Source organism: Neofelis nebulosa, chromosome 8, assembly GCF_028018385.1.
Source record: "Neofelis nebulosa isolate mNeoNeb1 chromosome 8, mNeoNeb1.pri, whole genome shotgun sequence".
Taxonomy (NCBI): Eukaryota; Metazoa; Chordata; class Mammalia; order Carnivora; family Felidae; genus Neofelis; species Neofelis nebulosa.
In genome coordinates this window covers 84148306-84174592 of record NC_080789.1, presented here as the reverse complement: position 1 = coordinate 84174592, position 26287 = coordinate 84148306, and the positions used below count along the sequence as shown (strand labels likewise).

Genomic DNA, 26287 nt, shown 5'->3' with positions numbered 1-26287 from the left:
AGATTGATTGAACGATTAACTTTCCCTTTCAGATCTTTTATTATGAGCTAGATTTGGCCCTGACTGCTATTTCTTTAAAAATTAAAGTTCTCAATATCTGTAAAAGTAAACAAGGAAAAAAATCTTGTATGCATGGTATATCTGAAATCGCAAATAGCTTACATATTCTACTCTGATTTTATTAGCTCACTTGTACTCAAGACATGGTAGAAAAGGACCTGCCTCTCTATTTTCTTTTAAGTAGTTATCTTAGGGGGCAAAATACTTACCAATTCAGTGTATCCAAATATTAAATATATGAGAATGCTTTTTAAATCTTAAGGTGTTCTTTACATATATATTTTGCTTTAAAAAATTAGAATATTCAGTATTTTTCTGTATTACCTAAAAGTAGATAAATGTTTACTAAGGATTTAGTTGAAGAGACAACTGTCAAATGACAGTTGGCAGATTATTCATAAGCTTATTTTATTCTAGAAAGATAATTTGGTAAAAATAAAGCTTACTTATTTGAGCATTTATCAGACAATTGCCCTTATTTGGCTAGCTTTGTTCTATCTGGCCAGCTAAATATTCTTTTTAGAGACAGTTATTGGTTTGGGTGACAAACAAATGAATTAAAAGCTTCAGGTGAATTAGAGATGGAGATTTTCGGTCTTGGGTTTGTTTGTTTTGTAGCCTTTCTATTGCTCTCTGAGAAAGCTATTTAAAAGTTTAAAGGACTTGGCTAGTTCTAACATAACAGTAATTATTCAATATTTTATAATTTTTAAACCTTGCAGACCTTGCTGGTTTTCAGTAATTCTAACTATCAGTTTACTTCACTCCATCAGACAGTGTGTGGCTTTAAATGACATAATCTATATATTATTTTATGATTGCTCAGAAGGTATTGGAGAAGGTTCCCTTGTGATTAGAAGTGTTCATGTTGAGACGTGAATAACAAAGCATTCCAAATTTGGCTTATGGTATTTTTGCTTTAGACACTGTGCTTAGAGGACTAATCTTTTGCTTCAGTTATATTTATCTTTGATTAAATCAGCATTATACCCACTGTTTTATAAAAATAAGAATTTATCTCCTCCTCCAACTCCCCCCACCTTGATTTCCTTATAGTACCTTGTTGGAAGAGTCAACTTTTTAAACTTATTCCAAAATATACCTTCTTGATATTATGAACTTGCTCTTGTCTTCCCCAGTTTATTGGTCCAAACATTATTAAAAACAGAATATGAAAGCTACCGTGAGTCGCAGGCATGTGTTTTTGTTTTTTGTTTTTTTTTTTTTTTTTTTTTTTTTCTGGCTGAATAAAGTAGAGTGGATGTTTCCTTTCTATCTTGAGTTTCTCACAACCTGCCTGGCTTTTTGAACTTCTTGTACTTGATTGTATCTTTTGCTGCCCATAGAAGGCTTACATATCAAGATTTTACCCTGAAGACCATTTACTTGTGAGGATTTTTCTAACAATGCCCTTTAAAATCAACCTTGCAACAAGAGGGAAATTTAGGTAGCACATTTTTTTGAGACGTTCTGTACAGCAGATTTTCCAGATAGACTGTGAATAAATGTCAGCGAGGTAGGACAGTTATCACATAAACACATCCTGGCACATTCCACCATTACCACTGCCACCACATGCTGTTTGAATTCTGAGTCAGACTTTTGAATTCTGAGTCAGAAAATAAAAATATTCAAATCCCTTTAGCTCTTCTGAAACTTTCTGTTTAGCTTAATACATTTATTAAGTGTTTAAGGCAATTACTTTCTGTTGTATCTAAGAATGGTTCATTAGCAAATTGGGTGCAGATTCAGTTATTTTGTCCAAATGTTAAGGTCAACGACAGTGTTCATAAACTGAAACTAGGAAGTTGTTTATGACATTTGATTAGAAGTCCTGAACTTAATATTGAATGATATTCAAGCTTTCAGCTGCCACCAGGACTGGACTTATTTCTTAGTGTACATGCTTTCCTTCATGAAATATGCCATTATAACTGCTAAGTTTCTGGAATGATTCCTTACATATCTTCTTTCTTTTGCTTCTTACCTACATATGTATCTAAGTATCTTGTTAACAAAGGCCATTCTAGATGTGTAAATGGATTTTTGTTTTGAAAAGGGAATAAAAAGGCTTCTTAGATCTAGGGTATTTACCCAACACATTAGAGTGACTCTAATGTACACAAAACATAGACCACTTGATCTAATCCAAGCTATCACCTCTTTGCTGTTCATCCTCTTCTTGCCCCTGTCCCACATGAAATCTTCATTGAGTCCCTGATGTAATCAATGATGAGGGAATTAATTTCCTTTAGACATTGTAAATATTTCCTTGGCAAGAGAACCCGAGAAGCTCCTGTACATCATAAATTCCTTATTTGAGCGTAGTGTTTCTATTAACTTTATAGTTTAGAGAAGGCTCTCACCTAGATGATCTCACTGGAAACTCTCTTCTGACTTGCTGTTCCTAGCATGAACGGCATGAGGTATGGGACAGATAAAAGCCATCTGGCTTTGAGGATGGATGCAAGATGAGGGCCACTTGTCTTGAGCCGCTAGTACACAGAGGGAAATGAGACAAGAAAGAAGGGTTCACGTGATTCAGACACTTAAAGATAGGTGTTGAGCTGAGAACCGAGGGAAAAACCCAAAGTCAGAAAAAGCTTGCTCAACAGCTCTGATGGGATGGGGGACTAAATTTTCCCAAATGTAGGATGCAGAAATGGATGAAATAATCTAGGAGGCAGTATAGCATAATGATTAAGAGCATGGTATTTGAAGTCAAACCTACATTCTGATTCTAAGTCTACAAATGAGAAACTGGATAATGTTGGGCAAATCACTTTACCTCTCTGAGTCTCCGTATCCTCTTCCAGAAAATGCAGTAGTTTATAAATAACACATGCAAAACACTAGCTAGTGCTTGGTCATACCTGGCAGAGTCTGTTCTGATAGAGTACGTTTCTCCCACGTGCATTACCTCATTCACCATCGGCAAATGGATAATGACATGTGGGCATAATATGGAAGTTATGTCGTTTCATTCATGATTTCCCTGGGAATAGGATCTGGGTTGGTAGGCATGGAATTGTAACCTTCAACAGGGAAGGAAGAAGCATTCGGCTCTGGCTGCTGACAGGCAGCAGGAGCCCTTTCAGCTTTACTTTAAGAAAATGAAAATCAAGGGTCTGCACCTGGGCCTCCCTCCCCAGGGAGGTGCACCCAGCCTTGCAGAGCTCTGGCTTGTGGCAGACCGTAGTCCCTCCTGTGTTCTCTTTAGCAGTCCTGCTGCCCGAGAGTTCTACTTCCACCTGCATTTTCTTAGCACCCCACCAGCACTATCCCATTTAAATGTCGCCAGCTCTCCATGCTTTTGTTATTGTACGTTTCTCTTATCCTGTGAGGCCGCCTTCAGTCAGTCATCTTAAGATGCCTGTCTCAGTGATCCAAATTTTCTCCCAAGGCACTAATAGTTTATGATTGTGTTGGTCAGTGCTCTGGTTACAGTGGTACATGTGCGTTTTTAGTGATCTCTCCCGAACTGTGTTTATCTCATCAACTCAGTTATTTTTGGTCTTACAATTTTTATGTTCATTTTTTGATGCACAATTAACCTATCCTGAAATGTTCAGATCTTAAGTGTAGTGTTTAACCAGTTTGCCAAATGCACATCGAAACACAGAACTTCTATAACCCCAGAAAGTTCCCTTGTGCTACTTTCCGGGTACTGTCCTTCTCCCACCTCCTCCACTACAGGGATCAGCCTCTGATCTTTCTTGTTTTTAAATTTTTATGTATTTTGAAAGAGAGAGTGTGTCTGAAAGCAGGGGAGGTACGGGGGTGGGGGGAGAGGGAGAGAGAGAATCCCAAGAAGGCACCGTGCTGTCAGCAGAGAGACCTACATGGGGCTCGATCCCACCAACCAAACCATGGGATGATAACCTGAGCTGAAATCAAGAGTTGGACGCTTAACCGACTGAGCCACCCAGGTGCCCAGAATCAGCCTCTGATCTGATTTTTATCCCCGATGGGTTAGTTTAGCTTCCAGAACTGAGATATTAAGTATGTACTCTTGTTCGTGTCTGTCTTCTTACTCTCAACATAATAGCTATCTTACTATTTTCTCAGTGGTATGCCATTTTCATGACTGAACCATATTTCTTTATATGAACGTTCCACAATTTGATTATCTTTCCTCCTATTATTGGACATCTAAGTTATTTGCAGTTTGGGGGTGTTATGGAGTAAGCTGCTATGAATATCTGTGTATAGGTCTTTGTAGGGACGTATGTTTAACTTAGGAGAAAGATCTATCTATGAGCAGAGTTGTTAGGTCGTAGTGTAGCTGTAACTAGCTTTTTAAGAAACTGCCAGTTTTCCATAGGGTCAGTAACATTTCACACTCTCACCAGCAGTGTCTGGGACTTCCAGGTGCTCTACAACATCAACGTGTGATGGTATCAGTCTTTTTGTTTTTTGCCACTCTCCTGTGTATCTTGTGATTTTCATTTTTGTGCTGATTGGCTGTGACATATCAAAGTCTTTTGCCCATTTGCAAATTAGGACGTTTGTCCTTTTGTTTTTGAGTTAGAGGATTTCTTGACATATTTTGGAGACAAGTCCTTTGACAGACATATGTGTTGTAAATTATTTTCTCCTTGTCTGTGGTTTTCAATGAAATTTGATGTTTTTTAATACATGCTCTTATAGAACATGAGGTGACACATATATTGTGTTACAAGAGTCCATACTCCTTAAATATCAACCATCACTGATAGCTAACATTATTATAGCTCTAATTCTATGGCTTTAAATTAGCAACAGCCAATTAATTGCAGGGCCTTTGCCCGAAAGCCTCATTGCATAGTCATTTGGAAAGTTGTTTTGTCTCAGCTTCTTCAGAGGCAAAGTATCCAAGACACATGGTCCCATCCTATATCACAGATGGCAACAGCAGGGGATACAGTGGCCATTGTTTTATTTGCTTCCATGTGAAATCTAAATGTCCTAGAGACATGGCAGATCCAACTCCAAACACATAAAAAAGAATGCAAAGGTGAATGCAAATTAGGGTCATAAAGGCAACATGTTTTGCCTTATAAAACATATGGAAATACTTGCTACACATTTCACAAAACATCTGTTGAAATAAGGTTTACAATTTAAATGTCTTGAGATGGACTATTCCTAAAACCCAAGATTGCCTGGTGGGAAAGCAGATGGGCAATTTAGGCAGGCTTCTACTAGCTCATTATTTCTTGTGAAACACAAGCTTAATTGGAAAATCCAGAGACAGTGTTTTGGAGATATATTACCTTCAGAGACATAATATTGGCCACTTCTAAAAGGTTTGGTTGCTATTGCTTAGATGTAGGTCTGGAGAAGTTTAGGGCTTTATGAATAGAGTTAACACAGAGTTTTCTAAAATTGAATCTTTACTGGAGTTTTAAGTATTAAAAACTAAATAATTTTACTACTTAAGTGTGTTAGAAATTTTTAAAAAGATAATTTCTTCCTGGTGGGCCCAGTAACACTGTGTCAAGCTTAGTTGCAAAATAAGTAATTTTTACCAAAAAAAGTCTTACAAAATAGAATTTTACTTATTTTTTCAAGCCTTTTTTCCTAGAAAAAATAGTTTCATAGATTATGTCCTTTTCACATATATTAACATTATTTTCATGGTTCAGAACTTCTTCAGGCTATTGAGATATAAAACTGTTGGTCTTTAAAATAAGCACCAGATTCACATGTGTTTTGGACACCAGAATATTTGCTGTTAATTTTCCTGGCTGTTAGTGATATAAAAAAAAAAAAAAAGAAAGAAAAAAAAAGAAAAGAAGGAAAAAAAAAAGTGGCAGCTATTAATATGTCTCCATCTAGCAGAGCTTCCTACCCTCATTTGTTTTTAATCATCTGTGGGCTGAGAACACAGTCAGAGCTTGTGAGATTTATAGATAAATCCAGAGCCTACTGCATGAGTGGAAGCGTGAGGAGTTGCCACATGAATAAAGGGCAGGCATATCAACATCTATTTTGGTTCAAAAGATTTGGGCCTGTTTTCTGGTTCTTGGCTATATTTCAAAGAGTAAGGATTGTCAAAAAAGTGATATGTTACTATGTAGCTCAGGGTTAAAAAGGTATTTTTTTTCTTCATTTCTGTTGCTCCAGAGATGAGAATTTCGAAGTTACTAGGAGACAGATTTCACTTAAGTAGAAAGATAAATATTTTTAATTGCACGAAAGAGTACACCGAGTTGAGCATTATCCTATGCGTCTGATCCCAGCTCCATGCGTACTGAGTCATCATTGAAATCCTCTGGACAACAACGTTCTCATGATCTCAGATGTACCTGTAGGATTCTGGGGCTCCCATCACTCATAGCTCCAGCAGAAGCTGCTTGGAGAGAGGATTTCTACCTTGTAGGCAGTTGGACTGACGACCTCTCAGGTGTATTCCTATGTGAAGGTGAAATAATGCTATGACTCACCTCTAGAAGACAATTGCATCTACCAAGGTTAATTTTAATACCCAAGAGTGATAGTGGTTTAGCCTCTCCAACCTTTGTTCTCTGTATCCACTGCCCCAGGACATGATTTGAGAACAGTGTTCTCAGAAGTCATTGCTTTTCCCTCTCCTTTCCTCAGGCCCCAAATTTAAAACTGTTAAAAGTTTATGAAATTAACCAGGGGAAAAAGCGGGTTACTAACGTCCATATTAAGCAAGCTGGTTATGAATTCTTTTTATAGCAACAGTTGAGTCACTGAGAAAGAAGTTAATTAAAGGACGACGCCATGGCTTACCGTTTCAGGTAAAAAACAAACAAAAAAACCTGTGATGTGTGTTTACTGTGGGGAAGAGGTCCAATCTGTGTAAGGTTTTGAAGCTAATTTATAATAGATAATGATTTTGATTATAAAATTAAATAACCAATTTAGAAGAAAATCCTCCGGGGGACTTTGTTCTCTTATGCACTGAAAGCATTTAGCAAAACAAGAGGAGAGAACTCACGTTAGTGAATGGCTTCTAATAACATCTTTCAAAGAAGAAACATTTGAGAATTTATCTATTAGCAAAGGGCCAGTTTTTTAGTCTTAGGCACCTCCTTTCTGATACTGTTGAATGTGTACTCTTGGATGGGCTGGGGTGGTTATTGTCTCTTATTTTCTCCTGTTTGAATTAAACTTTCAACTCCTTTCTGTCTGGATATCTCAATATATCCATGGCAGAGTTCAATGTATTTCTTTCCCTCATGATACTTGGTGAATTTCTCCTTTTTGTTCTTAAATGAGGAACATAAGGAAGGGTAAGTTTGGCACTGGGGGGGAGGGACTGGAGAAGGGAAGAAAGAGAGGGGTGATGTCTGCATGTATCTGTTTCCAAGGGTGTATTGCAGGCACATCTGTTTAAGTAGAACAAAAATTATTCATGTGGAGACTAAGCTAGGCAGAGTGCCTAGAAAGCCCCCTATAATAAGTTGAAGTGGAAAAACCTCCACATCCAAAAGTTCTCTAATCATCTTAGGAACACCAATACGATTTTATATTATAGCATAACTGTGATCGATATGTATCTACCTCTTGGACGAGGGCCACAATTTGATAGCTATAAAATTTTCATAGACACCATTTTCACTACACTGACATGTCTCCACCAAGCTTCTTTGGCCTCTGCCTAAAGATTTCAATGACAGAGCCCTTGTGTTTCCTGTCCCTGATCGTTGGATTTCATTTCTAAAACAAGTAATGAGGAAAAGAAAATGAAAGCTTTACAATTACAAACCTCTTCCCTTAAAGTTGAACACTAGAAAGAACTGGCCAATAACTACCCTCCTCAGGTGGCATCATATCTTCTCTTAAGCATAATATGTTTTGTATCTTTCTTTGACTCAGTCATCGTTCTGTCTTTGAATATGTTCCACCATTTTCTCATGACAGAGCTGTTTAGATGAAGAATTTCCTCACTATGATCCCCTGTCCTGCACAGATGGAATTCAACAACCTCTTCAAGAACAACTGGTAAGTTTAAGCTTTTTGAAATGATTTAAGTGCCTGTTGCAAACCACTACTATGCCAAAATAGAAAGTTAAGTCCAGTATGTGTCAGTAGTCTCAGAACTCTAAACTCTACCACTTTTCTTTGGGAGATTATGAGATGAGGCAATGGATTCCTATTCTTTTTCTTTATCACACACATGCATACAATGCTGGTAGACCCTACGGTATGGCAATATTTTAAATTTGATTGTGGTATCATGATGAAATATTGTATAACTAAGCTTGCCCCTCACCCATACCTCTTTCCTCAAAGCTCTTGTTTATATGAGAATGTTGATTATTGGGAATTGATATAATTCTGTTAAATTATTGAACTGTGATTTTTAATGAGAATTATAGTTTACCCACAGGGTAAAGTATACCTTTTGTTCAAGAGGATGAAAGCTTTCTTCCTTGACATCATTTATTTTCTTCTGGACTCTCTCACAGGGTTGAGACCGGTAATAGTCTTTCTGCCTTTGGAGATAAAGAGAGTAGATAATGAAACATACTGTTACATGCCTTTAGATACCTAACAGTACTTAATTTTCTCTTCAGAAGCAGTGTTGCCATAAACAATATAGCAGTCAAGAAGCAAGAATACATCAGGCACGCCTGACTTTCAAACATACATGCTGGTACACTCCTCTGCTGGGTAAGCATGGATAGCCCCCCTCTTATACCCTGTCAGGCATGGCTGAGGGTAGGGCTCTTTTTGAATGGGAAAATAATCACAATTATATTTGTACAGAAAAAGTTGTTGAATACTTGGATATTTATCCCAGAATTCAGTCAACGAACTTATGTTTGAGCACTTACTCTGTACAAAGCACCATATTATGTGTAATAAAGAATCAATCTTAAAATAGCTCACAGATTATCAGGGAGATTAGAATGGGCTCAGAGGGGGTACCTGGGTGGCTCAGTTGGTTAAGTGTCTGACTCTTGATCTTGGCTTAGGTCATGATCTCACAGTTTGTGGGATCGAGTCCCACATCGGGCTGTGTGCTGACACATGGAGCCTGCTTGGGAGTCTATCTCCCCCTCCCTCTCTGCTCCTCTTCTGCTTCCGCGCGCGCACTCTCTCTCTCTCAAAATAAATAAATAAACTTAAAATATATATATATATATATATATATATATATATATATATATATATATATATATATATATTAAAAAAAAGAATGGGCTCAGAGAAGTCTCCATAGAAGAAATGAGAGTTGAACCAGGCCTTGAAACATGGGTTGCATTTGGAAAAGCAAAAATCATGGACAAGGTATTCTAACTGAGGAGAATGGCATGAGGGAAAAACAAAGTAAAACAGAAGTAAGAATGCAAAAGCTTCAAATGTTTGAAGAAGAATCAAAGCTGGACAAGTCATTTTGGAAACTGGAGTTTGGCTGGGATATAGTAGAATATAAGTTTGGAGCAAGTTGCAGGTTACATGTGGGCTATTACTCAAGGCCAGGCTAAGGAGAATGAGCTTTATCTTAGGAAAGGCTAAAGCAGTGACATCTCTCATCTCTCATCACAACCTAGATGAGAGTGAAAGCAAAAGTTAATGCCTGGTTCTGAAATGACAAGAGAAATGGGATGGTTATCAAATAAAGTTAAGAAGAAATAAATAGAAAGCAGAGTGATCTGTGGGTCATTTCAGGTGGAGAAGGGAAAAGTGCTACCACTGCTAATGGCCTTTTTGTATCATACAACAGCTTCGTGCTTTCTCTAGATGACTTTGTTCACACTAACCCAGGGGTAGTAACGTGATCACAATGTCAACAGTCCCTATGAGTGCCTGCTGCATGCCAGGCACAGTTCTCTGCTCTTAACATTGCTGTTACCTCCTTTAATCATCACCTCCCTGCTAGGTAGATGCTAATGTCATTTCCATTTTAAAGATAAGGAAACAGGGGCGCCTAGGTGGCTCAGACAGTTAAGTGTCCAACTCTTGATTTTGGTTCAGGTCATGATCTCATGGTTTGTGAGTTCGAGCCCTGCACTAGACTCTGTGCTGACAGTGCAGGGCCTACTTGGGATTCTCTGTCTCCCTCTCCCTCTGCGCCTCCCCCACTCATGTTCTGTTGCTCTCTCAAAATAAATGATAAATAAATAAACAGAAACAGTGAGTTAGTAATTTGCCTAAGGTCATTTTGTCATTACTTATACTTCATATGTAAGTAAACTGAGGCTCAGAGTGGTTTAGTTATTTATCTAGGTCACACAGCTAGTATGTGGCCAAGCCAGGATTTGAATTAAAAATTTGTGATTGACTCCAAAGCCTGTTTTTTTCCATTAAACTCTTTTTCCTATACTCAGAAAAACACATAACAAGATGGTTTTCTCCAAAAACAGTTTGTCACCCTATTTCTTTCGTGTCTTTAATGACTTCTAGTCACAGCATCTGACAATTTTCTCTTCAGGAGTTGGTAAGCTGTCTCTGTAAAGGGCCAGATAGTAAATATCTTAGGCTTTGCAGGCTATATGGTTTCTGCAGCAACTACTCAGCTTTGCTGTTGTATCACACAAGCAGCCATGGACAATACTGAATGGATGGGTGTGTCTGTGATACAGTAAAACTTTATTTACAAATTAGGCTGGATTTTACCCTCTGGTTGCAAATTGCTGACCCCTTTAATTGCTTAGTAGGCAGGGATTTTTCTGCCCCCTCCCCAACTTGCTTTAAAAGATTGGCATTTTCACTTCATACAACAAGGCATCAAGGTGGGGGGGAGGGTTATGTTAAAATAGAATTGAATTGACTTCTGCTTTTTCAGAAATAGTTCCATCTCTCAGGAGGGAAAGAATATGTATGTATGTATGTATGTATATACGTAAAATATAGTTTAAACCAGAAATAAATTTCTGTTTTTATTCTTTTCTGTTCTGCAGATGCCTTGCATCTAGAGAGTCTTACAGTGATTCCAAGACTGGAGTTGACACCTTTCTCAGGTGTAGCCAACCGAATCCAAGATGCATGTGAAAGGCCCAACCATGTGAAAATAGAGGGTGGTGCTTTGGATGTGACTAGAAGACACAAGTAAGTTAAAAGAGCCAAATATATTTACCCTACTCCTATTGCCTAAGCTTTTAATCAGTTAAACTTTTGAATCCTGAGACCATAATGTGTTAAGTAAGAAGGTTTTATTGTGGAACTTCTCTAACTTTCTGAAAATTGACAATTTTAAAGGTATCTCTATAGTTTTCTTGAAGTGCAGTTTTCTTGCACTTTGAATTCCGTAACATCCATTCTAAAATGTAAAAAGACAAATTGGGCTACCCAAAATGTTTCCCAGGTTTTAGGAATATACTATATACTGCTAAGTTAACTTTTTCAGATAGGTTTTGATCACATTTCTATTCCTTCTTCTTCAAGGTTAATGAGCCTTTGCAAATCCTTATCCCCACACCCTCCCTCTCCCCAGGCTCCTCTGTGCTCACCTTTCTGAGTACACAGACTGACCTTCCTCAGGAAAAGTTTGAAATGTCAGTGGGGTTTGTGAGCACTATCCACCCCGGTGAAATTTCCTTTCTGTATCAAGGATGCAGAAACAAGACTTTGAATTGCAAATTCTTTATTTCCATTTTTGGCTAGATTCTCTATGGTTTGCCATCTCTCTGTGGTGGAAGTTGGAGCTGGCTTTCCTTATGTCTTACTAAAACCATGAACTTAATTAGAAATTTGGTTAAGCTTAGGCAGGGAAGGGAAACATTTGGTATTAGCTGAAATTCTCCGTCTTTCCATCAGGAGTAAGGAGCTTTGTTTTCTGTTGCCAGGTGCCCAGGCCCTGAAGTTGGCCCCCACTCAGGAACAGATCTTTCAGGTTGCCTCAGGATGAATGATGATCTAAGGATGGAAGTGAGCATTTGATTATATTTCACCTTTATTTTTAGTACGACCATATCCTGGTCCTCTTCTATGGTATATTTTTTTGAAGTATTATGGACACTCTTATAGCCAGTGTGAATCTTATACCACAAAACACAGATGCATGAGAAATGTCAACCTTTCTTGACAAGAAATTACAATTCAGTCATGTGGGGGCTTTCTACTCCTTCTGTAGTACAAGCTAAAGGATAAATAGACAAAAGGAGATTTTGGTGAAGTATGCTGAATATTTTATTCGAGAGGCAGGCTGATTTGGGACTTAAAATTTACTAATGACTATAAGTCTTAGGTCTCATTGTCTGTCTAAGAATTGAAGTCAAACCTAGATAATCTTTGAAGTGCTGGTACTTTGTAAAAAGTCACAAAGTAGGGCAGTGCCCAGAGAGTATTCATTGCTGCAGTTAGGTGCTAATGGTACTTTTCTACCAAAAAAAGAATAACACTAAATAACACGTCATTTAGGCAAACTCCCCAGGTTATGGAGATATGTATGGAGTGATCCCTCTGTCTACAGCTGAAACCACGTTCCATAATTTTCTCAGTCAAAAGGAGCAGAAAGTTCTGTTTCAGGATCTAACAATCCAGTATTCTTCCTTTTTTTAATTGCTTGAGATATAATTCACATATTAAACAACTTATTCAGGTAAATGCTTTTATTAATTTTTTAAATATAATTTATTATCAAGTTAGCTGACATATGGTATATATAGTGTGCTCCTGGTTTCAGGAGTAGATTCCCATGATTCATCGCTTACATACGATATCCAGTGCTTATCCCAACAAGTGCCCTCTTCAATGTCCATCACTCATTTTCCCCTCTCCCCCAGACCCCCCCATCCACCTTCCGTTTGTTCTCTGTATTTAAGAGTTTCTTATGATTTGCCTCCCTCTCTGTTTGGAACTATTTTTTCCCCTTCCATTGCCCCATGGTCTTCTGTTAAGTTTCTCAAATTCCACATATGAGTGAAAACATATGATATTTGTCTTTCTCTGACTGATTTATTTTACTTAGCATAATACCCTCCAGTTCCATCCACGTTGTTGCAAATGGCAATATTTCATTCTTTCTCATTGCCAGGTAGTATTCCATTGTATATACAAACCACATCTTCTTTATTCATTCATCAGTTGATGGACATGTGGGCTCTTACCATAATTTGGCTATTGTTGAAAGTGCTTCTAAGAACATTGGGGTACACATACCCCCCCATGAATGAACACTCCTGTATCATTTGAAGAAATTCCTAGTAGTGCTATTGCTGGGTCATAGGGTAATTCTATTTTTAATTTTTTGAGGAACCTCCACACTGTTTTCCAGAGCGGCTACACGAGTTTGCATTCCCACCAACAGTGCAAGAGGGTTTCTGTTTCTTCACATCCTTGCCAACATCTGTTTTTTTCTTGAGTTGTTAATTTTAGCCACTCAGATTGGTGTGAGGTGGTATCTCAATGTGGTTTTGATTTGTATTTCTCTGATGATGAGTGATGTTGAGCATCTTTTCATGTGTCTGTTGGCCATCTGGATGTCTTCTTTGGAAGTGTCTGTTCATGTGTTCTGCCCATTTCTTCACTGGATTGCTTTTTAGGTGGTGAGTTTGGTAAGTTCTTTATAGATTCTGGATACTAACCCTTTATCTGATATGTCCTCTGCAAATATCTTTTCCTGTTCCGTCAGTTGCCTTTTCGTTTTGTTGATTGTTTCCTTTGCAATGCAGAAGTTTTTTATCTTCATGAGGTCCCAATAGCTCATTTTTGCTTTTAATTCCCTTGCCTTGGAGATATGTCAAGTAAGAAATTGCTGCGGCTGAGGTCAGAGAGGTTTTTCCTACTTTCTCCTCTAGGGTTTTGGTGGTTTCCTGTCTCACATTCAGGTCCTTTATCCATTTTAAGTTTATTTTTGTGAATGGTGTAAGACAGTGGTCTAGTTTCATTCTTCTGCATGTTGCTGTCCAGTTCTTCCAGCACCATTTGTTAAAGAGACTTTTTTTCCATTGGATACTCTCTGCTTTTTCAAAGATTAGTTGGCCATATATTTGGGGATCCAATTCCGGGTTCTCTATTCCATTGGTCTGTGTGTCTGTTTTTTTGGCAATACCGTACTGTCTTGATGATTACAGCTTTGTAATACAGGCTAAAGTCCAGGATTGTGATGCCTCCAGCTTTGGCTTTCTTTTTCAACAGTACTTTAGCTATTTGGGGTCTTCTGTGGTTCCATACAAATTTTAGGATTGTTTGTTCTACCTCTGAGAAGAATGCCTGTGTAATTTTGATTGGGATTGCACTGAATGTGTAGATTGCTTTGGGTAGTATTGACATTTTAACAATATTTGTTCTTCCAATTCATGAGCATGGAATGTTTTTCCATTTCTTTGTGTCTTCTTCAATGTCTTTTGTAAGTTTTCTATAGTTTTCAGCATACAGATCTTTTACATCTTTGGTTAAGTTTATTTTATGGTATTTTAGGTATTTTATGGTTCTTGGTAGAACAATTAACTGCTTTTAATTAAATTCACAGAATTGCACAACAACCATCAAAATCAATTTTAGAACATTTTGATCATCCCATAAAGAAACCTCATACCCATCAACAGTCTATCCCTTCTTCCCACCAAACCCTCAGTCCTAGGGAATCACTAATCTACTTTCTCTGTATATGCATTTGCCTATTCTGGATATCTCATATATATGGAATAACCTCTTGTGGCCAACTTCTTTCAGTTAGTATGATATTTTCAAGTTTCACCATGTTGTAGCATGTTACAAGTACTTCAATCCTTTTTATGACTGAATAATGTTCCAATGTATGTCTATATCACATTTTATTCATCAGCTGATGAGTGCTTGGGTTGTCTCAATTTTTTACCTATGTAAATAATGCTACTATGAACTTTAGTGTATAAGTTTTTCTGTACCCATATGGTATCCTTTTGGGCATATACCTGGGAGTGGAATTGCTACATCATATGGTATCTGTAATATTTCAAGGAACTATAAAACAGATTTCCAAAGTCGCTGCACCATTTTATATTCCTGCAAGTAATGCATGAGGATTCCAGTTTCTCTACATCCTTGTCAACATTTGTCTCTTTTTTGATTATAGCCATCTTGGCAGGTGTGACGTAGGTTTTGATGGTTTGGGTATGCATTCTCCTAATGACCAATGGTGTCAAACATCTTTTCTTGTACTTGTTGACCAATGTGCTTCTTCTTTGGAGGTATATCTCCCCAGATCTTTGCCCGTTTAATAAATGGGGTTCTTTTCACTGCTAAGTTATATGACTTGTTCTTATTATTCCTTTTAAGTGTGTGTATCTGACATTTTTCTGTTCCTTAATACCCATCCTATTGAGTAGCTAAGAAAAGGAAAGAAAAAGGAAATGAATCTATTTTTGCTATTAGTTAGCAGTTATTGTAAGTTTAATGAAGGAAGTTGAACTTGGAAGCTTACAGGATGTTTGGTTATTAGTAATTTCCCTTTTATCTGGCAGTGATTTTACCAAGAATGGGGAAGAAACAAACATTACTTGTGTACCAGGTACTTTGTAGGAAAGCATTTCCACATGCCATGTTATTAATCTTCTCTGCAACTTTGGTAGGCATTCTCTGCTTTTACAAATGACACAGCTGAAGTTCACAGAGGTTAGTAACTTCCCCAAGATCACTCAACTGGTAACTAGCAAATGTGGGATTCAAATTCTTGTTTGTCCATGTTCAAAAAATAAGCCTTTCTCATGGCTCCTCTTAGAACACTGAATTTAGAACTTTCACTCATAATAATTGATCATAATTACCTTGAAAGTAGTTTTTTGGCTAGTAAATGAGCTTCTTTATTTATCTAAAAGGATCTCCAAATACACTGTCATTAGGCTATGTGACTGAGTTTTGGTTTTTGTTGTTGTTGTTGTTCCCCCCCCCCACCCCCCCATGGTCTTGATGCCATTAAGAAGCAGGAGCTAACACATCACAATGGAAACTCCTACCCAACGTTCCTGGGGAAACGTATAGGTTCCCTGAAGGTTCTCATGATGTATTCTGTGCCATTTCTTCTAGAGTCCCCAGGAAGCAGTCTGTCTGCTGCACTTGGCAGCTGATATCACTAATTCTCACTGTTCCCTTTCCAGGTTTCTTCTCCCCTGAAGAATCTGTGCAGCCTGTTCACTGCATGATTCACTCTCTCATGAGAGTAAATCCTACCTTCCTACCCCTCAACTCCCCCCACTTTATAAGTAATAGAAAATTCTCCTTAGAAAACAATTTTCTAAGCATTTTCATTAATAAGTACAGGGATTTAGAATGAAATGTGAGATAAAAATTGCCAGAAAATGTAATCTGTGTTTATCCCAGTGACCCATAAATTATGGTATTTTTCTTACGTCTTTGGCTTCAAACTCTAGGATTTTTGTCACTCTTGAGAGCCTTCATAACAAGCAACTTGAACCCACGAGCTGTGAGATCATGACCTGAGCTGAAGTCAGACACTTAACCAACTGAGCCACCCAGGCACCCCTGAACATCCGTATTCTTAAGAGGATCTATCTGAGTGAGCAAAGGACTCTAATAAGATTATTATCTCAAAAAGAACATCTCATAATAAATAATTTGGGGCCCAGCTTAAGACATTTTTGGGAAAAATGGAGTTACTCTACTGACCCAGAAAATTCATTTATTTGGAATATTGCAGAAAAAAAAAGAGAATAAATTATTTCTAAACCTCGCCTTTTAGAGATTCAGACTAAAATATTTATGATATCTGGGATTTGCATCAAAACAATGCAGGGGTGGGTTTAGTGGGTGACAAAACAGAGTGGCCACAGGTTGGTAATAGCTGAATCTGCAGAACGGGTACACAAATTTTACTTATTCTATTCTGTTACTTTTGTATTTATTTAAAATTTTTCTGGTAATGATTTAGAATTATAGCCACATCACATAGGCTTTGGAATCAAGCAGGCCTGGATTTAAGACTGGCTCTATTTCTTGTTCGCTGTGTAAACTTGGACAAGTGGCTTAACCTCTCTGAATTTTCTTGACACCCTCCTACCCTCCCACCCCGTGAAACAGAGATACTAGTTTTCAGGGTTCTTTGGAGGATTCAAATACACACATACGTGCATTACATGTACGCATATGCATAAAGCAATGGCTATGTTCTGGCCTAACCAGTCCATGGGAACAAACCAAATCAGTTATATTTAAAGAAAAGACAAACCTTAATTCTGTTTCCCCACTCGCTGATGAATAAGAAGGCCTTTCTTCTCCATGGGGTCCTGTCTCAACATTTCCAAGAGCCTCTAGGGGTGTATACCAATATCTCCTAATGTCCTTCAGGCCTGACCAACTAGTGAGTCCCAGGGCAGGATGCTTCAATTCCTGAGAGGCTTAGGGGAAAGGAAGCTGGTTTCAGCACTCACATCTCTGCAGGCCTTTTGTTTGTGACCCATAAGCCCCACACGCCCTCCATGCTTAACTCTTTGGAGCTCTGTGCCTGATCACCTTAGTGATCTTTACTCCCTGGCCAGCAGAGAGGATTCTCCTTTCTTGTCTCAGTACTTCAGAGCAAGGTCCTTCTACAGTGTTGGGGGGTGGACTACTTGTGATGGGATTGTTAAAGTGACCCTCTCTGTGTCAAGGTGCATACAGAGATAAGCCAGTGGGCTGGGAGGCACAGTGGCCAGGAGCCGTCTCCCACTGACTCCAGTACTGTGGCTCCTGTCGGGGGGGGGGGGGGGGAGACCAGCGGTCTGTTTCGCCCGACTTCCTCAACTCTTCCTCACTCTTGGCAGTTTCTCTCCAGGGCCCAGTTGTCTCTCCTTGTAGTCTGTCTTCTTTTTCTTAATCACATGCTCCCACCACGGAGTCTGACCAGCAACCGAAGAGCCAAACTGGGCACGTGCCTAGGTACCTATGTGTGTCCCCACATACTCAGAGAATTAAGGAGCTTCATGAAGATTCCATGACAATGAAATGGATTCTCCTCGGGGCACCTTGGTGGCTCAGTCGGTTAAGCGTCTGACTTCGGCTCGGGTCACGATCTCACAGTTCGTGAGTTCGAACCCTGCGTCGGGCTCTGGGCTGACAGCTCGGAGCCTGGAGGTTGCTTCAGATTCCGTGTCTCCTTCTCTCTCTGCCCCTTCCCTGCTCATGCTCTGTCTCAAAAATAAATAAACATTAAAAAAAAAAGAAAGAAAGAAACGGATTCTCCTCTTTACCTACTTCAGTCTCAGATCTGACCCCACCAAGACACTTTATGATGTATGCAAAGCACCTGCTTCCTAGTAAACACTCAGAAAGCAGCTATAGCTGTCACCCAGAATCAGAATTATCAGCAGTGTGAAGCTCAAAAGATCCCTTCTCATGAGCATTATGTAATGTGTAGAATTGTCAAACCACTATGTTGTCTACCCGAAACTAATAAAACATTGTATGTCAACCATAGGTCAATGAAAAAAAAAAAAGACAATACCTTGTCACAATCAGAGGATATGAAGGTGAATTTCTCTGTTTTTAATTTGGCTGTTAAAAAAATAGGTCTTTGAGGTCTCCTCCATGTTATTACATGTTTTTGTCTAAGATATACTATCACTAGGAGGAGATGATTTATGAGACAAAGGACAGAGTCAATTTTGAAATATCTCAGAAGATTTTCTGGTCATTGTCTGTCATAATCTTGGAGAATAAATAACATTGCCAGTTGCAAAATTGGAACATATAGAAGTTGACTGATAACTGTACTATAAATGAACCTCACATTGGTAGGTGTGTCCTGTAGATCTGAGGGTGTGGTGTCCTTTTAGGTACAAAAAAAAAAGCTTGTGAGGAAATTTAGTTTTGTTTAGGTTATAGTAGTTGTGATCTTTTGGTATTCGATTTTACATTCTCTTTCCACAACATTGAAACCAACACTGAGTCAAGGACTTTTTTTTTAAGTTAGAATGAAATAAGCCTATATATAGACTCTTTTCAGGTTTTTTCCTCAGAAAACCCTATGAATTTATTGGAGTAGTACCGATCATCTAAAATAGATCTAATAGTAAAAATTACATTGGTAACACAAATGGAAGGGTCTCTGGTCATAAAATCTATAGCTAAAGAAACATTTTATCTAAAAGAGCAAAAATAAAGTAATCCTGGGAGATGATCTAGGCCTATTAATTACTCTTACTAATAACCTAAATATTAATAATAATATCTTATTCTTCATATTTTTCTATCTAAATATTGAAATAATCCTGGTGTGTGTGTGTGTGTGTGTGTGTGTGCGCGCATGCCTATGTGTGTGGCCTGCGTTTGCTGACCCAGCCCATGGGAGAATATGTCTCACTTTGTTCCATGAGTACCTGGCTACCCCACCCTCCATTAGACGCTTGCTGTCAAAAGCAAATGGGCTGGCCACGGATTTTCATGTAAATGTTATGCAGGTTGCTATTTGAATGACTTGCACAGGAAGAACATTCTTCCTGCTCTATGCTGTCGACATGTGTTAGACTCATTGACTTGAGCCAGTCTTCTACATGTAAGTAAGATTGTCATCTGAACTTTCTTTTTCTTGCTTTTAGTCAGTTTCTTAACTTGTCTTGGTTTTAAAATATATCCAGAAATTTATCTTTTTCATGATCTGCCAAGTATTTATAGCTGTTTTGTGGAGGTTAGGCTTTCCTGTGGGTCCAGGATGCTGGTTTGAATAGTGGTGACTTGAAGCTGGGGGAAAAAAGCACAACTGTAGAAAATTTTTGCTGAGTTGTCTGTCATCCCCACTCAATATGCACAGACACCCTGAGGACTTATATTGCCAGTTTCATTAACTAGAAATCTAAATTTGAAAAAAAAATCGTTTTTCTAGTTATTCTGTAAGAAGGGAAAAATGCTTGGACCAATTTATGAAAATCTAGGCTTGAGATATGTTTGTTGTCTATTGGGATTTTTCCGATCAGTGAGATATAGAAAGACTAATGAATTGGAAATAATATCCAATTGCTTACCTTGCAACTGCTCCTGAACAATGATGTAGTAATGTGTGGCTGCTAAATGTGACATTTCTCCAAAATTACAGAATTATTATTTAATCCATAAATATTTTACGTTTATCAAAAAGCTTCTCTCTAAAATGTTTCACATATAAGGTATTAAAACAGAAGAAGGGCTTACACAGAGCATTACAGCAAATGAGACTCATTTGTAATGGAGGTAAACCGTATTTTGCTGTATTTATTATTTTGAGTTTAAATAATAGACATTTTTTAAAGTTTATAAAAATGATGTGTTTCCTGTTTTCTCATATTGAAAGCCAGCTTAATTAAGTATAAAATACTTAAGTATAAGGTAAAATTTCATACCCCTTAAATTCAGATACATGTATCCACAACCCTAATAGGTATAAGAAGTCTTTTTCTGAAAAAATTAACTTTTTAGTTAGTTCAATATAATTTATTATTATTATTATTATTACATATGTATTATAGCACAGCAGCAAGTGGTTCAAGACATATATAATCAAATTTTTATATGTTATAGGATTTTAAGGGGGTCTGATTTTTAAATTATCAAGGAATGAATCCTTGTTGACTTTTATGAAGTATGATATTCAATAAAACTGAAGGATATTTAATATTTTACTATTTTTATAGCTTCATTTCTTACCTGTATATTGGAATATAGTTAAATAAGCATGTAATAATTGCTAATACAATCTATTAACTATTTTAATGATGGGGATATCATCATTTACCTGTAGGGTATAAGGTACAATTTCTCTTCAAAATGTAATTCAGGGCACCTGGGTGGCTCAGTCAGTTAAGTGCCTGACTCTTGATTTCAGCTCATGTCATGACCTCACAGTTTTGTTGGTGAGATTATGCCTCGTATTGGGCTCTGCACTGACACTGCAGAGCCTACCTGGGATTCTCTCTCCTCTCCCTGTCTCTCTGCCCCTCCCTTGCACACGTTCTCATTCTCTCTCTCTCTCTCTCTCTCTCTCTCTCTCTCTCTCTCTCTCTCAAAAATAAAGACATTTAAAAAAATGTAATTCAAATATGACCCCAGTCTATTTTGTGCATATTACTTTCCTCGGTGCAATGCTGCCTATAATTTATGGTTTGGTTTAGGCATTTGTCTTCCTGACTGGCCTACAAACTCCTGTGGGACAAGTACTGTAGTTTAGTGTGCCTCCGGCCTCTGTCACTGTTCCTGGGACAAAGTGGGCCTTTGATGAAGGTTGTTGAATTGTATCAAGCTGATGTCATGAGAGGCTTCAGGCACGCATGATCTGACCCAAAGGCATTTAAAGCAGAGACAAAATGAAATAGGGAAGATTGTTCAACATTGATATATAAGAGGATTAGGTATAAATTCTTGCTTTGCAAGTTTGTGGATATTTCTAAAAATTTGAGGTGAATGTTGTAAACATTTATGTTTAAATCATCTACCTGTTTTTTTTCAACGTTTTGTTTTGTTTTTTTTTTTTATTTTTTTTATTTTTGGGACAGAGAGAGACAGAGCATGAACGGGGGAGGGGCAGAGAGAGAGGGAGACACAGAATCGGAAACAGGCTCCAGGCTCCGAGCCATCAGCCCAGAGCCTGACGCGGGGCTCGAACTCACGGACCGCGAGATCGTGACCTGGCTGAAGTCGGACGCTTAACCGACTGCGCCACCCAGGCGCCCCTCATCTACCTGTTAAAAACAATAATTGGCAAGTCTGTACCTCACCAACAGCCTGGGTTAGGGTATCTCAGAGACAGTTCTGTTTACAGTAGAGAGGACACTGTATTTCATCCGAACTGGATTTGGAAGCTTACATTACTATTCTGAATACTGCTGGGAAATTACTTGATTCACTGGATTTACTTTCTTTGCCTGAAATAAGTAAATACTTTCTTGCTAAAACCCACTTCATAAGGTTGTTAGATGAATTAAAGGAGACGATATATGAAAAGGGCTTCTGTAAATTTTGGATGCTGTGATTGCATTGCATAACTACATATTCAGCAAACTCTTACTAAATCCTTACCTTTCTGTGACTATAGTCCATATTATCTGGGGTAGACTCTAAATACTGGGTGTGATATACAATATCCCTCCATTGAAACTTGTTGGGTTGTGGCTGTTAATAAGTTCTCTGTTTGATTATAGAATATGTAAGTGTCTTCACCTTTGCATGGTCTGTGCAGATTTTTGGTATTTTCGAATGGTTTCAGTTTTCAATATTTTATTTCCCACATAAACCAAATAATAATGAAAGTATACTTATCAGAAAAACGTATTATTATTATTATTTTTTAAGATTTTTAACGTTTTATTTATTTTTGAGTCAGGGAGAGACAGAGCATGAACGGGGGAGGGTCAGAGAGAGAGGGAGACACAGAATCTGAAACAGGCTCCAGGCTCTGAGCTGTCAGCACAGAGCCCGACGCGGGGCTTGAACTCACAGACCGCGAGATCATGACCTGAGCCGAAGTCGGCCGCTTAACCGACTGAGCCACCCAGGCGCCCCAGAAAAACGTATTATTAAAGAGTAACCCATGTTCCTACTGCATTATTTGAGAGCATGTGAACTAATCAACCCTAATGTCCTCAAGTTCCCCCCAAATTAGGAAATCCTGATCAAGATTAAGAAGTTCAAATAAGACTTTCAAGCATTTGCCCTGACAGGCTGGGACTACAGTTTTGTTAAGCTCTTTTTGAGCGCCGAGTAGTAGGTGGTGACGTCGATGTAATCCCTCAGGTCTTTGAGAATGGGATTAAGTTTAAAATGTATGATTTGTCTAGCTAGAAAATAGAAAACCATTTTTAAATCACCAGGTCAAAAGTTTTAGGTTGAATAACATTTCCATAAATAGAAATATTTTATTACGCCCACATAGAATGTTCTGTTTAAAGACAACTTAAGTTCATGAAATAAACTCTATCTGCCCTTTAAGTTTAGAATTTGTTTTGCCTGAGAATTTATCAGGTATTCTTTAAATATTGAACTTGTAAGTATATTTAAAATTGGATTTTTTTTTGCAAGTACAACTTTGAGGAAGTATGTATATCAGCCTGCACTATACCATCCCATTCCCATATCCTCTCAAAAAGAGCAAAGTAAATACGGGTTCGTTTAAAACTCTATGAAAATGTTTGCTTAAAACAACCTCTCTAGAATGGAAAATGTCAAATTGTTAAACTTGTTTTTCCTCTTTTTTTTTGTCTTTAGGAGAATGGTGTTGAATGCTTGTATCCTGAGAGCCTGCCACAGTCCAGGTTTGCCTGTTTGTATATGTGAATTAGAATGCATATTTTGTTAATTTTTAAGGAAATCTTTGGACCTGACACTCCAAAATGTCTTCTCTACTCATTTGACAGGGAATATTCCACACTATCATCTCCTGGACACACTTCATCCACAGAGAGTACTGTGACTTCAAGTGGTGAGTGAACTTGGAAAAGATATAAAAATAGAGTGTTAGTTTTATAACTAGAAGCTTGATTTCTGTGACCTGCTGAGGTGAGTGCAAATGAAAAGAACATAGGCAAATAATTTCTTTTTGCATAGTGTTCATGCTGTTAGTTTCTTCCTGTTGATAGATTCTGGGTCAGAAATTTTGAATATGGCTTCTGGTGACCTTGTCCGTAAGTCACTCTGTGAGAAAGAGGAGGATACAGGATCAGCTTCTTCTATGATAAAGATCACAGGTAAGCTATTGGAGTTGAAATATTCAAATATAGTTTCCATTCTAAAACAGTAAGCAAACCTGTAAGCCACTAGACTAACTATCCTCATAGTTCAGTAATATTTTATTTAAAAAAATGAGGTTATACTCTGGGGAGAAGAAGTCCAAGAGGTGCCATTTTTTCCCCCAATTCTGTAGATAGAGCAAAACTTACAATATATTTTAATAGGGCTTAAATATTTCCTAATGGCAAAGATTGACTGGATACAACTGGGTCTCAACTGTGGCACAGATATAGACTCATCTGCTTAGGAAATTCTCAGAATCCCCATTAGAATCTATTTGGTTAAAAGGAGGGGCCAGTTTGTGATGGTTCACTCAGGGGGCAAAAGAATTAACTATATACTATGTTGGATCCTTTTTTGAGTCTGAAAACAAAGTAGTGATTCTCAAGCATTCCCACTAAACCATCACTGCAGTTAACATTCACGGAAGTCCATAGGCTCCCGTTCACCCAAACACATCAGTCAAGGAAAATTCATTCTATTGTGTGAACTGGACAGTTCAGATATAGATGCTAAACTAAAGGAATTGTAAATTGTAGAAATGGAATCTATTCCTTACTTAAACTGAAGAATATCTTCATATTCTACTTCAGACCAAATAAGAGAAATTTATTTTTATTTTTTAATTTTATTTATTTATTTTTTAATTTTTTTAATGTTTATTTATTTTTGAGAGAGAGAGAGAGACAGAGACAGAGCGTGAGCGGGGAGGGGTAGAGAGAGAGAGGGAGACACAGAATCTGAAGCAGGGTCCAGGCTCTGAACTGTCAGCGCAGAGCCCAATGCGGGGCTTGAACTCACGAACCGCGAGATCGTGCCCTCAGCTGAAGTCGGACGTTTAAACTGACTGAGCCACCCAGGCACCTCTTTATTTTTTTATTAAAAAAATTTTTTTTAGTGTTTATTTTTGAGAGAGAGTGTGAGCAGGGGAGGGACAGAGAGAGATGGAGACATAGAATCCGAAGCAGGCTCCATGCTCTGTGCTGTCAGTACAGAGCCCAACACGGGGCTTGAACCCAGAGCCGTAAGATCATGACCTGAGCCAAAGCTGGACGCCCAACTGGCTGAGCCACCCAGGCACCCCCCTGAATAAGAGAAATTTTAATTAGAACTACATCAGGGTACCATTTTTCACTAGTCATGGAGACAAAGATGCAAAAAATTTATTACACTCTGTTGGTTAGACTGTGGGGAAAACTGGAAATCTCATGCATTTCTATAGGGAATGCAAATTATTATAATTAATATAGAAGGGAATTTGCTGATATCTACCAATATGTTAAATGTACATATACTGTGATAAGACAATTTGGTTTCTGGGAATTTATCCTATAGCTCTAAGCACACACATAACTTGTAGAAGTTTCTTTACTGCAGCATTGTCTATAATAACAAAATATTGGAAACAAGTTAACTATCAAAAGAAGCCTAGTTAATATATATTGGCATCTCGATGTAATGGAATACTAATATGAATCCATAAACATATATAAGGAAACTTCCTTAGAAGGATATCAAATAACTATTGTCTCTTTAAAAAAAACAAATATAAAACATTATATATTGTGTGTAAAATTTTGTGGTGAAAAAGGACAAGAAGAAGTTTTTATGTATACATAAAATATCTCTGAAAGGCTAGAAAAAAATAACATTGTCTATGCAGATAGAAAGTAGGTTTCTGGCAGGCATGGATGGGAGGGATAATTTTCACCGTAACAGTTTACACTTTTAAATTTATGGACCATATGAATCTATTCTCTGTCTTAAAAGTTAATGAAAACATCAGGCACCTGGGTGGCTCAGTCCATTGAGACTCTGACTTTGGCTCAGGTCATGACCTTGTGGTTCATGAGTTTGAGCCCTGCATTGGGCTTGCTGCTCTCAGGACATAACCTGTTTCAGATCTTCTGTCCCCCTCTCTCTCTGTCACTCCTTGGTCGTACTCTCTCTCTCCAAAATAAAATAGAGATGAGCACTGGGTGTTATATATAGGGGATGAATCACTGGATTCTACTCCTGAAATCATTATTACACTATATGCTAACTTGGAGATACACACACACACACACACACACACACGCATATATATATATATTTAAAAAGTAATAAAAACAAAAAATAAAGTAAAAGTTAACAAAAACTTGAAATTTCATTGGAAAAAGATTTTTCATTTTGTTCTTATTTCCATGTAAAATTTAAAAATATAATACATACTTTATTCCTTTTTTAAAAAAGAAACACAACCTATTTATAGCTGCTGACCTTTGTGCCTGCACTGAACTAAATTCAAGACAATGGATCATATAAAGAGGAAAATCATTATCAAGTACATTTCAGTACGAATAAAGTACACAAAAATAAAGGAAATTACAAAAAGAAATGGCATACATTTATAGTGCCTTCATTCCTTAGTTTGATGATTTTCTTTTTTAGAAAGATACCACGTTTTGGAAGAATATCATACTTGGTTATCAGTATTACATATGCAATTTTTAAAAACCGGTTTGTCAAGCTATTAGAAAGCTACTAAGTTACTGGTTGTTCAACCTTCCTTCATCCAGTTTCTATAAGTATACTAGTAACGTGTTTGATTTAAAAAAAAAAAAAGCAGCAGCCTTAAAAAAGATTTTAAAAACTTACTTGAAGGCCATTCATA

The 26287-nt window shown here is 37.7% G+C and overlaps 1 protein-coding gene across 4 annotated transcripts in view; it reads left to right on the top strand.

Annotated features, from left to right (window-relative positions):
* IRAG2 (inositol 1,4,5-triphosphate receptor associated 2) overlaps positions 1-26287 on the top strand; it is a 130561-nt gene that overhangs the window by 78850 nt on the left and 25424 nt on the right. Inside the window, exons 19-26 of one of the 4 annotated variants that reach the window (XM_058743339.1) lie at positions 6748-6809; positions 7936-8016; positions 8592-8688; positions 10923-11070; positions 11808-11889; positions 23110-23156; positions 23259-23323; positions 23481-23588. In XM_058743339.1, coding sequence (XP_058599322.1) covers positions 6748-6809; positions 7936-8016; positions 8592-8688; positions 10923-11070; positions 11808-11889; positions 23110-23156; positions 23259-23323; positions 23481-23588 — 690 coding nt within the window. Of the gene's footprint in view, positions 1-6747; positions 6810-7935; positions 8017-8591; positions 8689-10922; positions 11071-11807; positions 11890-19189; positions 19433-23109; positions 23157-23258; positions 23324-23480; positions 23589-26287 lie in introns of those variants that run through there. The other 3 variants (XM_058743336.1, XM_058743337.1, XM_058743338.1) reach the window with 3 other exon arrangements.